Source organism: Microchirus variegatus, assembly GCF_963457635.1.
Source record: "Microchirus variegatus genome assembly, chromosome: 9".
Taxonomy (NCBI): domain Eukaryota; kingdom Metazoa; phylum Chordata; class Actinopteri; order Pleuronectiformes; family Soleidae; genus Microchirus; species Microchirus variegatus.
This window is the reverse complement of record NC_139810.1, coordinates 11,204,917-11,219,069: the sequence shown is the minus strand read 5'-3', so window position 1 is coordinate 11,219,069 and position 14,153 is coordinate 11,204,917. Positions and strand designations below refer to the sequence as shown.

General features: G+C 38.4%; 1 protein-coding gene across 1 annotated transcript in view; it reads left to right on the top strand.

Annotated features, from left to right (window-relative positions):
• Nucleotides 1-14,153, top strand: part of ctnnbl1 (catenin, beta like 1) — a 45,421-nt gene that overhangs the window by 15,967 nt on the left and 15,301 nt on the right. The window contains exons 11-13 of the mRNA XM_083895032.1: nucleotides 2,783-2,964; nucleotides 10,457-10,554; nucleotides 11,647-11,727. Of these exons, the coding sequence (XP_083751158.1) occupies nucleotides 2,783-2,964; nucleotides 10,457-10,554; nucleotides 11,647-11,727 (361 nt within the window). The remainder of the gene's footprint in view (nucleotides 1-2,782; nucleotides 2,965-10,456; nucleotides 10,555-11,646; nucleotides 11,728-14,153) is intronic.

Sequence of the window (14,153 nt, the reverse complement as noted above, 5' to 3'; positions counted from 1 at the left end):
TGTCCGTCACTCCGTCAAGGGACAACGGAGACGGCAAGAGCTGCGATTGGTCCTCAGGACAGGCTGAGCTAAGCTGCTCTGTGCCAGCTCTCAGTGCGCTCCGGGCGTCCTGACAGAGGCGGAGCTGATCCCCGCCGATAACGCCGCTGCCGAACTATAAATACGTCATATCTTAACACACACAACACATGTTTAGACTCTAAATGGCCAATTTCTCGCCTCAAATTATCTAAAAACTGCGTTCCGTCACACAGAAAAGTGAGAAACGGCCACTGTTTCAACAACAACAGACTTTCTCTCTCTTTCTTTCTCGGACGCCATTGCTCACTGTAGCCAGAAGCACAACAACCTTGCGCAGCGACCCCTATTGATCGGGCGGGAAATTGCAGCGAGTGTCCGTCACCACGACGCAGAAGTATAAATGCTCGAGGCGTCTCCGTGTTGACGCAGACGGATAACGCATACGCAGTCGGAGAAGTATAATGTGGCCTTAAAGCATGACACAGACATGTTCATTAGGGCATCAGGAACTAGTTTAACTTGGGGTAATAGTGTATAATATGGGCTCTTTAAAGTATAGCCTTTCTACACGTGAGAGGATTTTGCAATTTTCTGATTACATTTCTGGGTACTTGAGGTGTGCGTTGGTTTTTAAACCAGCACCCCACTTTGAGTCACATCTAGAAGTCTTATCAAGAACCTGCTTATGTCACGGATACACACACAAACAATGACCGATTCAAGAGCAACAACAGCAAAGCCATCTACCACCTGAACTGCCTCAGAAATTACACATAGTACAGCTGCCCCCGACCTCTCCTGTCATCCATCATGTATGCCGTGTCCATCTGGAGGAGCAGACTCAACTGTTTGAAATATGTGTCTCTCCTCAGAGATAAACACTATTATCTGTCACTGGTAGGAATGGAGGAAGTGACACTGACAGAGGGCTACACTTCTCAAGAGGAGGTGTGGAGTGTGTTTGTGTGTAGCAAGCAGTTGGTCCCTCTAGTCGTAGCAATGCTTTGCTGATGAAAAACAGATGAATATTTATGTTGCACTTGAAATTTTTGCCCAGAAGAACATTTTCAGGTTTATTGTGCCTTTTAAGCTTATTTAAACTTGCATGGTTTTATGGTCTTCATGACTGTCTCTGGCGATATCCATGGGACTAATTAGAATAGAGTTTGGTTAAAGTTGCTCTCTGATTTTTTGCCAAAGCTCAACTGTGAGATGTGGTTAATGGAGCAGTTCTTGTGCCTGTGGCTGCTTTTGAAAAAAAAAAAGAAGAAGCACTTTTAATATGTATTGGATTAATTTAGAGTTCTTGCATGAAGTGGCTAGGACTGACACACAGCTCACTCCCACTTAAGTGAACTCCATTTTGTGAGTGGAGATGTGTATAATTTGCAAAATGTTCACTTGCTCTTCACTCACTCGACCTCATGCAAGAACCTTTTAATGGTCTCATCCTGAGGTTCGCTCACTTATTCCCTTTGAGATGTGAATTGTTTCAATTCAGAACCATTAAAATTAGAGCTGCAACTAACAATTATTTTCGTAATCCATTAATCTGTCGATTGTTTTCTCGATGAATCGTTTGGTTCATAAAATGTTAAAAAACGTTGATCAGTGTTTGTCAAATCTGGAAGTTATGATGTTCTCAAAAGTCTTGTTTTGTTCCCAAACCAAAATGATTCAGTTTTAATGATTTCTTTGTTATGTGGAGCAACCAAGAAAATATTCACATTTAAGAAGGTAAAACAATCAGAAATCTTGTTTTAATCATGAGAAAAGCTTCAAACCGATCGTCGATTATCAAAATAGTGGGCGATTAATTTAGTAATCGATTAATCGTTTCAGTTCTAATTAAAATTTAAACTATTTGTTTCAAAGCAGGGTAAATGTCTCTTGTTCATGAGTGTTTGTAAGATGTGATAATTAGCATAATCAAAATTTCCAAATAAGTCGACCTCTTTGAACCTCCTTTAAACAAGTTCCTCAATTGAAATAAACCTTTCACACTGTGATACTGTTGAAAGTAATAAGCAGATGGAAATGTAGCATTGTCAATCGCACACGTCAACACGAAACAATTTGAAAATATTAATACTACAGCTGCCAGTTTGACATCATTAATCTAACCCTGCACTGTGAGGGAGAGGAAAAAAGTGATTTCACATGAGCTGATTAATGGTCACATTCATCCAGATTCTGTGCTGGTATATATTAGCCTGTCTTTTATAGGTTTTTTTCTGCAGAAAATAAGAAGGGCAGAAAACTTAGTTTCACTAGCAAAGGTACAGGATGATACGATGAATAGAACAATAAGCTGATTCTCTATTGTCAGTTTTATAATTTTTAAAATGTTATGTCTATACCTCTGTTATCAAGAGTACACAAAATATACTGAGCTGATTTTCTTGAGGTGAGATGTGATCAAGGGTAGAACCCATTCAGTTTTCGATCAGATCTAATCGAGTGTGTTATATTCACTATACTACTCATGACTGAATTTTATTTTTAGCTACACAAGCTATACTATGATATTCCACCCACTTTGAAGACTAAGAAAAACAAATGTTAAACCTCCAGCAAACATTTTTTTCATTTTTGTGTTTTCATGAACTCCTAAAACGTAATATCATTATTATGACAGCTGAATTAGTTGTGGTCATACTGAGGTGTGGCACTCTATTTGACATGATGTGCAATTTAATTTTGTCTTTGAAAGAAGTGTTGGTATCTTTAGCTTCAACAGCGTTTCCTCTCCCATCTGTAGAGAGAAGAAAATGTCTCGAACCAGTGCTCTGAAGGTCCTGGACCATGCAATGATTGGACCGGAGGGAGCCGACAACTGCCATAAGTTTGTGGACATCCTGGGCTTGCGAACAGTTTATCCACTTTTCATGAAAACTCCCAAGAAGATGAAGAAAATCGGAGCAACTGAGAAGGAGCATGAAGGTCAGTCAAACATAAGAAATATTAGCAGACCAGATTTCTTAAAATGTTTTAGAATAGCCGCACACAGTGCTACATGTATACACCTACATACGTTTTTTATTTACTAATTCTTAGTAAAATATGTTTTTGTTTGGCCTGTCAGGGGTTTTTGACCTTGCAGTGGAAACCCTGCTATACTAATTAAAGTCATTGTACAAAACACAAGGATTTTCTTCTCCTACTCTTCTGCTCCATGGAGTCACACCCGTTTCCGACAGACGCTTGCAATCCTAACCTGCTCATGTATCACGCTCTACTGCCTCTCTGGCCTGTCGGTTTACTCTATCAATCCAATCTTGATTGATTTTCCTGCCTGTGCTCTCAAACCTCTTGTGTCTCTGAGTGAGAGGTTGGGAACTCAAAGAGAGAGTGAGAGAGACAGACAAAGAAGGAGAGAGGGAGAGAAATTGGATGTCCGCATGTTTCAGGTCGAGGAAAAAAGTAAAGAAGAGAGAGAAGAGACTCTTCTTTGTTTGATTACCTATGTCCAAAATCTGTCCGTATTAATTAAGTTTGATGTATCCGTCGGGGCTTCCCAGCCCAGCGGAGGAGAACAAATTGTCTTTTCCGTCTCACCCAGGGACTCATTGAATTAACCTTTGACTTCCTGGAGCAGTAGGAGGAAGAGTCGGGAAGAAAACCTGTCTTAACAAGTAAACCTTTCCTCCCTCGTCTGTTGAAGCCCCTGGCATGATACACACACGCACACTTAGAAGTTTGATGATCGTGATACATGGAGTAACTATTAATTTGTCAACCCTGTTGGGGTAAAAAACTTGCATGTCCATCTTGGTGGTCAAATAAAAGGTTATATTATTTTTAGCCCTCAATCCTATGTCAAAAAACATAGTTGGTCAATAAGTGTTCCTTGGGCACTTATTTGTTTATTGTCTCATTCTAATATTATGCTTCCTATATATTATGTAAGCTAAGCACAACATTTTAAAGCATTTACTGTTTTTTTGAGTTGTTTTAATCCATGTTTAAAATAGAAGGAAAGGAAATGTATTGAACCAGATATTATGCTGTTTTATTATGCAATGATCACAGCTTGTATTTCAGGAACCATAAACTGTCAGAGGAAAGGGATGACATTCATAGAAATACATTTACATATAAAATAAAACTACATGTGCATATACACCTGTCAGAAATAAATAAAGATGAAAACTGTGATCAATGCCATCATATAACACAGGCCTGCTTTGAAAGTGCATTGACCTGTACAGTCATAGCAGTCATGGTGGCGTTACAACGAAATTCACATTTAAGCCCAATTTATACTCCTGCGTAAAGTGCTCTGCGTAGGCTACGCAGAGTCCTCTGCGTCGACGCAGAACCTGTTGTAGAGTCTCTGCGTCGTCTCCGGCTGCACAGAATATTTCTTAAGTGTCCGTCACTCCGTCAAGGGACAACGGAGACGGCAAGAGCTGTGATTGGTCCTCAGGACAGGCCGAGCAAAGCTGCTCTGTGCCGGCTCACAGTGAGCACCGAGCGTCCTCAGAGGGCAGAGCTGAACACCGTCGACTTCGTCGCTGCCAGACTATAAATACGTCATATCTTAACACACACAGCACATGTTTAGAGTCTGAACATGTGCTGTGTGTCACGTTCATCCTGAGCAGTTTTAAGATAATTTCTCGCCTCAAATTATCTTAAAACTGCGTTCCGGGGCACAGAAAAGTGACAAACGGCCACTGTTTCAACAACAACAGTCTTTCTCCCACGGACGCCATTGCTCACTGTAGCCAAAAGCACAACAACCTTGCGCAGCGACCCCGACTGATCGGGCGGGAAATTGCAGCGCCTATCCGTCACCACGACACAGAAGTATAAAGGCTCGAGTGGTCTACGTGGTGACGCAGACGGATAACGCATTACGCAGTCGGAGAAGTATAATGTGGCCTTAACAGTGTAATACGCAGTTGTGCAATGTTGCCATTCTTTGTGATGAAAGTTTCAGCGTGTATCGGTGCAATACACCATGTCGTTACCGATTACTGGAACAGCGATGGGCAAATGAGATGCCGTCATAGTATCAACCCCCCCTCTTAATAACGCTGCTAATTGAAAATGCAGTGGATCAAGTGGTTCTCCAGAATAACAGAATAACAAAGTAGATGAATTAACTATCAGCTGCGTCAAACAAAGTAATTAGGAAGAATGGACTTCTCTGTCCTCCAATCCTGAGTGCTCTATCTCTCTCACATTCATTCTATGGCTCTCTCTGTCATAAAACTCAGTGCAAAGATTGATCCCCGTAAAATCCTCTCAGAAATTGAAATGGTCTAAATGAACAGGGATTGCCAGGCTGTTTTAGCATACAGAATGACACAATTAAACTGGATAGAGGGGGGGAGCTGAAACAACAACAATAATAATAATAATAATAAATAAATAAATCTGAAAAAAACAAAACAATTTATCTGCTTTCTTTGCCATTATTTCCCCCTCTGCATTTCTGCTTAAATCTGTTGAGTCACAGTAGCTAAGGAAGAGTGGGGGAGGTCTGGTTTTGAACCTTGTTATTGGCTCCACAATCTACCAGGTTATCTACCGGGGTGCTTCACACATGAATATTTGTGTCACAATGCTGCTATAATTCACCTTATTTGTAGGTCTCAGTTTATTGGTGTGTGTACCCTGTCATTACCAGTGAAATTAGATTGTATGGCGGAAACTGGTGGCAGCCAGTTGTTACATTTAGGTGGCTAATGATGTGAGTGAGCATGAGATGGAACAGAAGTAAACATCTCATTTACATGGAAAGCTCGACTCAGTAAGTGTTTCTTTGTGTGCTTGTGAGTACGTGGGTGTTTGTTTTGCACAGAGTGCACAAGACAGAGTCTGAGGGAGGGAAGTGAAGTCTTTGTTGTTGATATGTTTTGAATGCCACACATTCTGTTGGTGCTGAAAAAAGTTGTCACTGTAACCATTAGTTTCCAATGAATACACTAAAATAAATGAATGTTAGCAAAGGAAAAGTTCAAGTCAAGTAATATTTACATTGCTTGGTATCAAAAATGTACATAGATTTCAGAGAACTGATCCCTATAGACTCTGAGATCTGTGTGGGTGTCAGATCTAGGTGGCTTATTTCACCAGAACAGTGGGGGAGCAGCCCTGGAGGGAGTTCTCTCTGCCTCAATATGTGCCCGGCTTGGAGAAATTCAATTTAAGGTGTTACATCGCCTTCACTTCTCAAAAGTCAAACTCTCTAAAATATTTCCAGACCTAGAACCTACCTGTAAGCGTACACTCGGCTCCCTAGCACAGCACACTCTTTCTGGTATTGTCCTAGCTTGTCAAAACTCCAGCAGACGTCTTCCCATTGACAATTAAGCCAGATCCTTTAATTGCTATCTTTGGGGTGACAGGGGTGACAATAAGAATCTAGTCAGTACAAAAACTTCAAATACAAAGATTTGTCACACTAGAAGGTTGATTCTCCTCCAGTGGAAGCTGCTGTATGTTTTTATATGCCTTTAACAAATACAAAAGAAAAATAAAAGAGAACACTATGAATCGTAAAAATTGATAAGCAATCGGAAATGAGAGGATAATGAGCAACTTTTATGACCTCTTTTCCACCATAAATACCTGGAAAGAGGACAAAGCAAAGTACATCAGTCATACATAAAGGAAGAAAAAAAAAACAAGGACATGACAGAGAGCGAGTGAGTGAGAGGGAGAAAAACAACAATGAGGCTAGAAGTCTGGGAGGGCAGAGATCCAGATCTAAAACATCTGGAACAAAGCTCCAACAGCCAGGACAGGGTGAGTCCCAGGAGGTCCCAGCACAGCCAATGGTCCAGCAGTCTGTGCCCGAGTTAAAAGACAGGAGGACACACAAGGGGAAAATGGAAGGATAGAGAGAGAAAAAAGAGGGGCTGTATGCGCATGTCCTCAAGGGAATAAGGAGACGATAATGGATACAGTATATTGTGGTTTTCAGTAACTTTATCTCATCAACAGGACAACCTTGACTTGGTTTAATGATTCCCTGAGACTGGGACCAATCTGCTTGTAGGATAATGGTAAAAGGCCTGAAAAAGTAAACTTAACCGAAAGTCGAGGCATAAAGACAAGTTTTAAATTGGCATTTAAATGCCTCAACAGAGTCCTGCATACTGATGTCAGAGGCTGAGGTTGTTCATCGTGATGAGGAAGCGCCCTCTAGTCTGATGACATTTTCATGACTTGGGAATTTAAGCTATAAGGTACTCATACATGTATGACGAGGCCTCGTCTCACGATTTCTGTGTACCATTAGAGGACCACCTGGCATGTTGCTGGAAATGTCATGTTCATTTTAAATCTGAGCTGTGGTTTAAAGATTTGCATGCACATTTAGCCAGACGCAGTCAGGGTGATGGTGCCCAAATTATAGCTCCCTTTCTTTGGTCAAAGATAAAATATGGAATTTATCAGCAGTATCTCTCCCCTGTTATTAACAAATGGAGATACACAGTGCGTGACTACGTAGCAGAATATATGAGACGAAATAGCTGCCTTTAATTGAGAAACTTGGTTATCTGGATTTAATGATGAAACTTTCATCACACATTTCACTCAAAAGCAAAGGATCAAATAGAGCTTGTTTAATCATCTCCCCTCCCAGCACTGAGTGTATTTGGGAACAGACTGAGATTAATACAATTTTGCATGATACAAGTTTTGATAGTAATCTGTGTTGTCAGAGTTGTGCGGTGTAATCCTATTATTCATGTATTTCAGAAAGAGAGATTTGCTGTTAGATCTCTGTGTTAAGACACATCTAATCATCTTCCCTCTGGCGGGGTTTGATCTCTGTAAAGTCGTTCGTTAATGAAACATGCTGTGGTATAGTTTGAGGTCTATAAAAGTTTCCTTAACTTGATGTACTGTTGACAAAAAGAACATTCATATTATTGGGTTTAGGGTAACTTTATTCATATACAGTATATAAACAAATCTAACTAATTACAGGAGTTGGCCTGTATAAAGATAAGATGTATGTAAGACAACAAGAAACAAAAATATACTACCACTACTACCAATAACAAAATTACATATGCATTCAAGTTGATATGTAGTGCATATCCATTCAGCAGATAGACACATTGTCCCCAAGTCTTGAAAAAAGTCCCTACTTTCCCTTTTGTCACAAAGGTTGTTTATTCCATGGCTACTCATTTCGATTTTTTGAACCAGTGTTCAGTGGTCGGTGGCTCAGGGTTCTTACAAGCTGTTAGCTTAAAGTGAACATGCTTCCACAGTGTCTGAAGATATGGGAACTTAAGCCAAATTAGACAGATGACAGGCTAAAAACAGAGCACAGTATTTAAAACGCTAAATCATTTACTTGTAAACTCTTCTGCGTGCAATTCACTCATGTTTAGAGCCTGTTTCTGGTTAAACTTTTGTGTGATGTGTGAATAATGTAAACTCACAATGACTCAGTGAGTCATGCATTGTAAACTGCGCTGCAATCCTCAAACTTTGAAAGATTTCCGAGTTCACTCATGACTTTCAAAGTTGTAGGAATGGCTTTGTCACCTCAGACTTTACACCATTTAAATTGTTAATTCAGTGGCCTCTTGGGAAGCCTGCATTGATCAATATAATTGGTATTGTCCAACAGTGACACTGATTTGTCAAGGATCTTGTTGTATTTTTCATACCTTGTTTTTAAACTTGATGTTGAAGTCTAAAGCAAAACATGCAAATGAACTATTGATTTGACATCTTTCCAAGGACAAACGAGGAAGCTGTTTTACTCGGCCTTGTACCCACACTGTTGTCGTGCCTCCACCCGGTCACAAATCTCCACCGAGCGGCTGCTGTTTAGTTTTAAACTCTGCAGAGAGAACATTCCACAGCCAGCGATCAATAGCCTCCTCGGCAGGGCGTGAAGGTGATGACATCAATTACCACTCGGATCAAGTTGATAAAGTAGTGTCCTTTTGGAAATGGCAGTTAGCCTCCCTGTCATTGTATACAGAAAATGTGGTTGTCTACATGAAAATAAGGCTAAACCTGATGAACAGCCCACATTTCCTCTAATCCTGACAATCCATGGTACTGTGAAATTTCACAGTAATTCTGTAAGAATGTAAAACCTGATTTTACTGAACAGATTCAGGATTAAGGCTCTCAGCTTTAACAATGATTAATACTGGTCATTTTGGTAATGTCGATAGATAACTGTACTGTGCTGTATATTCTTAAAGACAGCATGGGTGTTTTTAGCTTTTTGTTTTCCAGTTGTTCAGGTCTTCTAGGTAAAGGAGCTGTGGGTCATTGGGGATTGCACAATGGATGCTGACGGCAAACACGACCCCTTTTAAAAGCAGAAATGGGATTGATTCCTGTGCTCTCGTCGCTTAGCAACTGCAAAGCCTTGATGCGATAGAATATTGACCTCTTGTTGATCAAGTCCAATTACATTTTTTTCTTTACTCTGTTTTTTATTTCCCTGTGTACAATTTATTCATAATTCAATATCATAGAGAAATATTTTGCCATATATTTCTCTCTTTCTGGTGCAGCCCATGACATTACAGAGATTTTTGAGATTCGTGCAAGGCAGCATAACATGAATGTTTGACACTAGCAATCAATGAGGCTAACCAGTTTTTGGAGCTAATTGTTACTCTTAACATGTTGTAGACCCCCCCCCCCTACTTGTACAGTGGCCCCAGAGTTGCTCATGACCCTGAGAAATGTAATTCAGCCACAACCATTACCATGGTTCAGCATGCCGTAAGATGAAAATTGATTCCTAAATTTCATTAATATTTTCTCCTCCCTTAATGTTCTGTGCACACTCTGTAAGTATCCATGCTTAGCTGGCTGCGTGCTGTAATTGCAAATAATAAAGAGTTAATGGATTTGTTCTTTCTGAGGGGTGTGGATGGGTGGGTGTGTGAAACTATTTTAACTGAGGAGCATAAAAGTAGCTTGTGATAGTTAAAAAAAAAAACACACACCCCACACACACACACACCCACTCACCCACTCACACACACAGGTTCGCACAGCTATTCTTCTTGGAACTGTATTGACTTTGATTCACTGGGATGACCAACACAAAGTGTTATCCCTGACCTTAATTATAACCAGTTGACGTCTAACCCTAAACTTAATCTCAACCAAAATTTGAATCTTAGCCTCAAATATAACCACTACTGAAACTACTTGTCCTTAATGTTAATGCCAGATCCAAAAGAGGCAACAAATATAAGTACATGCACACTTCTTAATAAAGTGCCCTAATGTAGGAGGCTTCCTTGCATCTGTCAGTGGATAAAGGTAGTTGCACGCTTCATTCCTTTAAGCGATAAAATGTGTAAATTATTTCATTTGAATAAACAGTTGATCAGCATGAACAATGGGAGACTGTTGATATGCTGCATGGTAATAAACAAGCATTTAAATTTAACTTTACTTCTTACTTCTCTACTGTCTGCAGAGCATGTCTGCTCTATCATCGCCTCCATGCTGAGAAACCTCAAGTCCCAACAGAGAAGCAGACTCCTCACTAAGTTCACAGAGAATGACTGTGAGAAGGTCAGTGTCAGTTTTTTTCTTTTTTTTAATCATTTTTAAGCAGAGGTATTTGATTTTCACACCACTGTGGTCAGCAATTCACAGTGTAAGAAGTTCTTTAATGGCCATGAACATGAATCTGTCGTTCCAAATTAAAACATAACAATTTCAAGACTCCTCAATGTGGCCTACAAATATTTAGAGGAACTAGGAAAGTAGTTAAAGCTCTTGATGCTTCCTTTGAATTAAAATGGGATTGCAAGATTTGGTTTCATATCATATACACATTGACAGCATGTTATAATGGGATGTCCTTTTCCTCAAACTGCCCATTAATACTTCAACAACTTCTTATCAGCATAAACATGAGTAAAAGTTTGATGTTTGCTTTAAATATCAACAACATAACTTCTGTTTTCTGAAAATGTCCATGTAACAGATGACCTGTGCATAAACATATCTGCCACATTTGTCTGAACTTTAGAGAGTAATTCAAATATCAAACTATGATTTTTTTCCCCCCTCCTACTTCCACAACTGACCTCAAAAAAAAATATATATATATATATATATATATATATATATATATATATATATATGTATATATATATATATATATACCTTCTCATACTGAATGTGTTGCTCCAGGCCATTTTAGCAGGGAGTGTGAATTTGAATATAGGAAACTGCCTGTTGGCGTTATTACTAAACCGTCCCAGACAGATTTACATTATGTTATTCTGCACTTATTTGTTCATTTTATGGGGAAGGTTTATGTGACTATAAATAAGATTATAGAAATAGTTTATTATCTTTGACATTGTTTTCCCACTACATAAACCTTCTCCACTCAGTCTGGAGAAAAAGAAAGAAAATCTATAAATTATTGAAGTAAAAGAAGTCTTAATTGGAACAAGGATAAAATGTTGTTCCATAAACATATTTCCATTTTGGGATTATGTACATTTTGTGTTTTATTAAATCACTATTGTCAAATTATTCTGGGTGGAGTGTATTCATCTCCTTGGTCTGTCTCCTCTTTGTGCTTTTGCCCCCTCCCCCCATATTTCTCATCTGTCTCTCTTTTTTTTACCCCTGTTATTTTCTCTCCAGGTTGATCGACTGATGGAGTTGCATTTTAAGTACCTGGAAGCTGTTCAGCAGGCTGACAAGAGGATCGAAGGAGAGAAACATGTAAGGGTCTCTCTTTTTTTCTTCCATCTCTCCCTCCGTGCCCTTCATCCTGCTGCGTGCACTGTCTCTTTATAAACTGCCCACATATTAAACAGCCTGTTTATGGATGGCTGAATTCAAGAATTCAAATAAAACAAACCTGGACGTTTTTAGCTTTGCTTTATTGACCACAAATGGCATGCCATCAAGTAATTGTGTAACATCACGACATTATCAGGATATATATCCTAATCTAAACCTGATCTGATAATTGTATTGACAATTGTAATTCATAATCAGTATCAATCGGTCACTTCCAGAAAAGCCGTCCTACATTTTTGTTTTCAGTTGCACTTTTGTGAAAAATTCCCTCAAGAGTTGCGTTGCCTCCTGCTGGTTTCCAGTTTGTTACAGCTGTTTGATTGTCACCTTTCATGTAATTCTCACTGGATTGATGTGTAAATCTGTTTCATCCAAAAAAAGTAACATCAGATGACATCACTGACAATAATGGTTCTGCATAACTGGAGAGTAGGTCCATCCCATTCAGTCTTAAGTCTTAGTTTTAAGAGCTTTAAATCAATACAGCGGGATTGATAACCTCCCATTAGCATTGTATACAGACTGGACAAACATAGATGATGTGCTGTCCAAGTTTACAAACATTTTTTATTATAAAATAAATCATATTGCTTTTAAGATGCTCAGATAGCAACGACAATCCCTGTTAGAAAGGGTTAGTCGTCTTTTTTTTTTTTGGTAGATAATATGCCCAGTTCCATACAGTTTCACATTTAAAGCCACGAGTGAAGAGGCCAGAAAAACAACCATACACCACAATCCTGATAACAGTATGACAGATTACAGAGAAATGGAAAACCTGATAGATGTGTGTGTGTGTGTGTGTGCGTGTTGAGCAGATGTACATATATATGTATATATGTATATATATTTATTTATATATATATATATATATATATAAATAAATATATATATATATATATATATATATATATATATATATATATATATATATATATATATATATATACATATATATATATATATATACATATATATATATATATATACATATATATATATATATATATATATACATATATATATATATATATATATATATATATATATACATATATATATATATATATATATATATATATATATATATATATATATATACATACATATATATATATAAACATAGCACAGCACCTTCAAACAAATATGTAGTCCAGTTCTATAATGATGAATTCTCAATTATTAATATGCATCTTGAATATGAAGTTTATGGTAAGCTGTGCTTCTGTTTACCATTATGGCCAACGGTGATTAGTGGTAAATGGTAAACTTAACCAGCAAGCATATGTTGACTCTTGTTAGCACCCTGAGGGCAGCAGTTAAGTTAAAGCAGAGTCATGCATTGCTGTCAGTGTGGATATAGACTTTTGTTTTTGCTGAGCAATCGATTTTCTTTGGATTGATTCATGTTCTCAGTGGGAGCAGACAAGACAGTGTAGCTAATCTGACTTGATGGCTCAGTACCCATGGTAAGTTGACACTCTTGATGCTGGCAGTGGGTATGGAGTAGTGTGAGGGAGTGGGAGGTATGTCGTTATCAGTTTGACAACCTCCGTCTTTGACATTTTGTTGATTGACCATTTTTGAGCTCAACAGTGTCCCCAAGTTTATCTTACACTACTACTTTCAAAGTCATATAACCACTGTCTCCAAATGACACATTTTGTCCATTACTATTATTGTTTTCTTTTTACTTTTGTTTCTCTGGTGGACTGATGTTTGCGTTTTCCTAGTATTTGATTGACAGAGTGGCTGGTGATGTCACAGACTTGAACAAGGACAATGTTGGATCAAGAGAATACTGCACTACTTAAAGTACATAAAAGGAATTGTGGTGTTGTATGTGTTACACTGACAGTAAGCTGAAAATAAACCTTTGTGGGTTTGTGTGTGACCAACTCACAGTTTAGCTATGATACCCTCAGTTTTAGGTCCTCAGGTCCTCTTCAGACCTCTTCTGAAATATATTATTGGATTTTTTTTGTGATGGCAGGGTTTGGGGGGGTTTCATCATTTATCTTGCAATTCTGAAGTTTCAAGCCAGTGTATCATTGAAGCCTGAGGAGTCAATGTTTATTTTTATGACATTTTCAAGTAAATTTGCAATATTTTGGAGTGTATTGATTTTTCTCTTAAGGTATTGTTTTTGGTTTAAAGCAGGGATAAGTTTGGACAAGGGCTAACTTTTCTCTCTGACATTAGATGGTGGGCCACACCAAAGACTCAAGTAATAAATAAAATAATATCACCTACAATTTGAGACAGACTGTGGCCAAATGCTGTAAGGATATACATATTCCCTTAGCCTGTTAACTGCTAGATATTATTGCTGGAGGACAACTTTT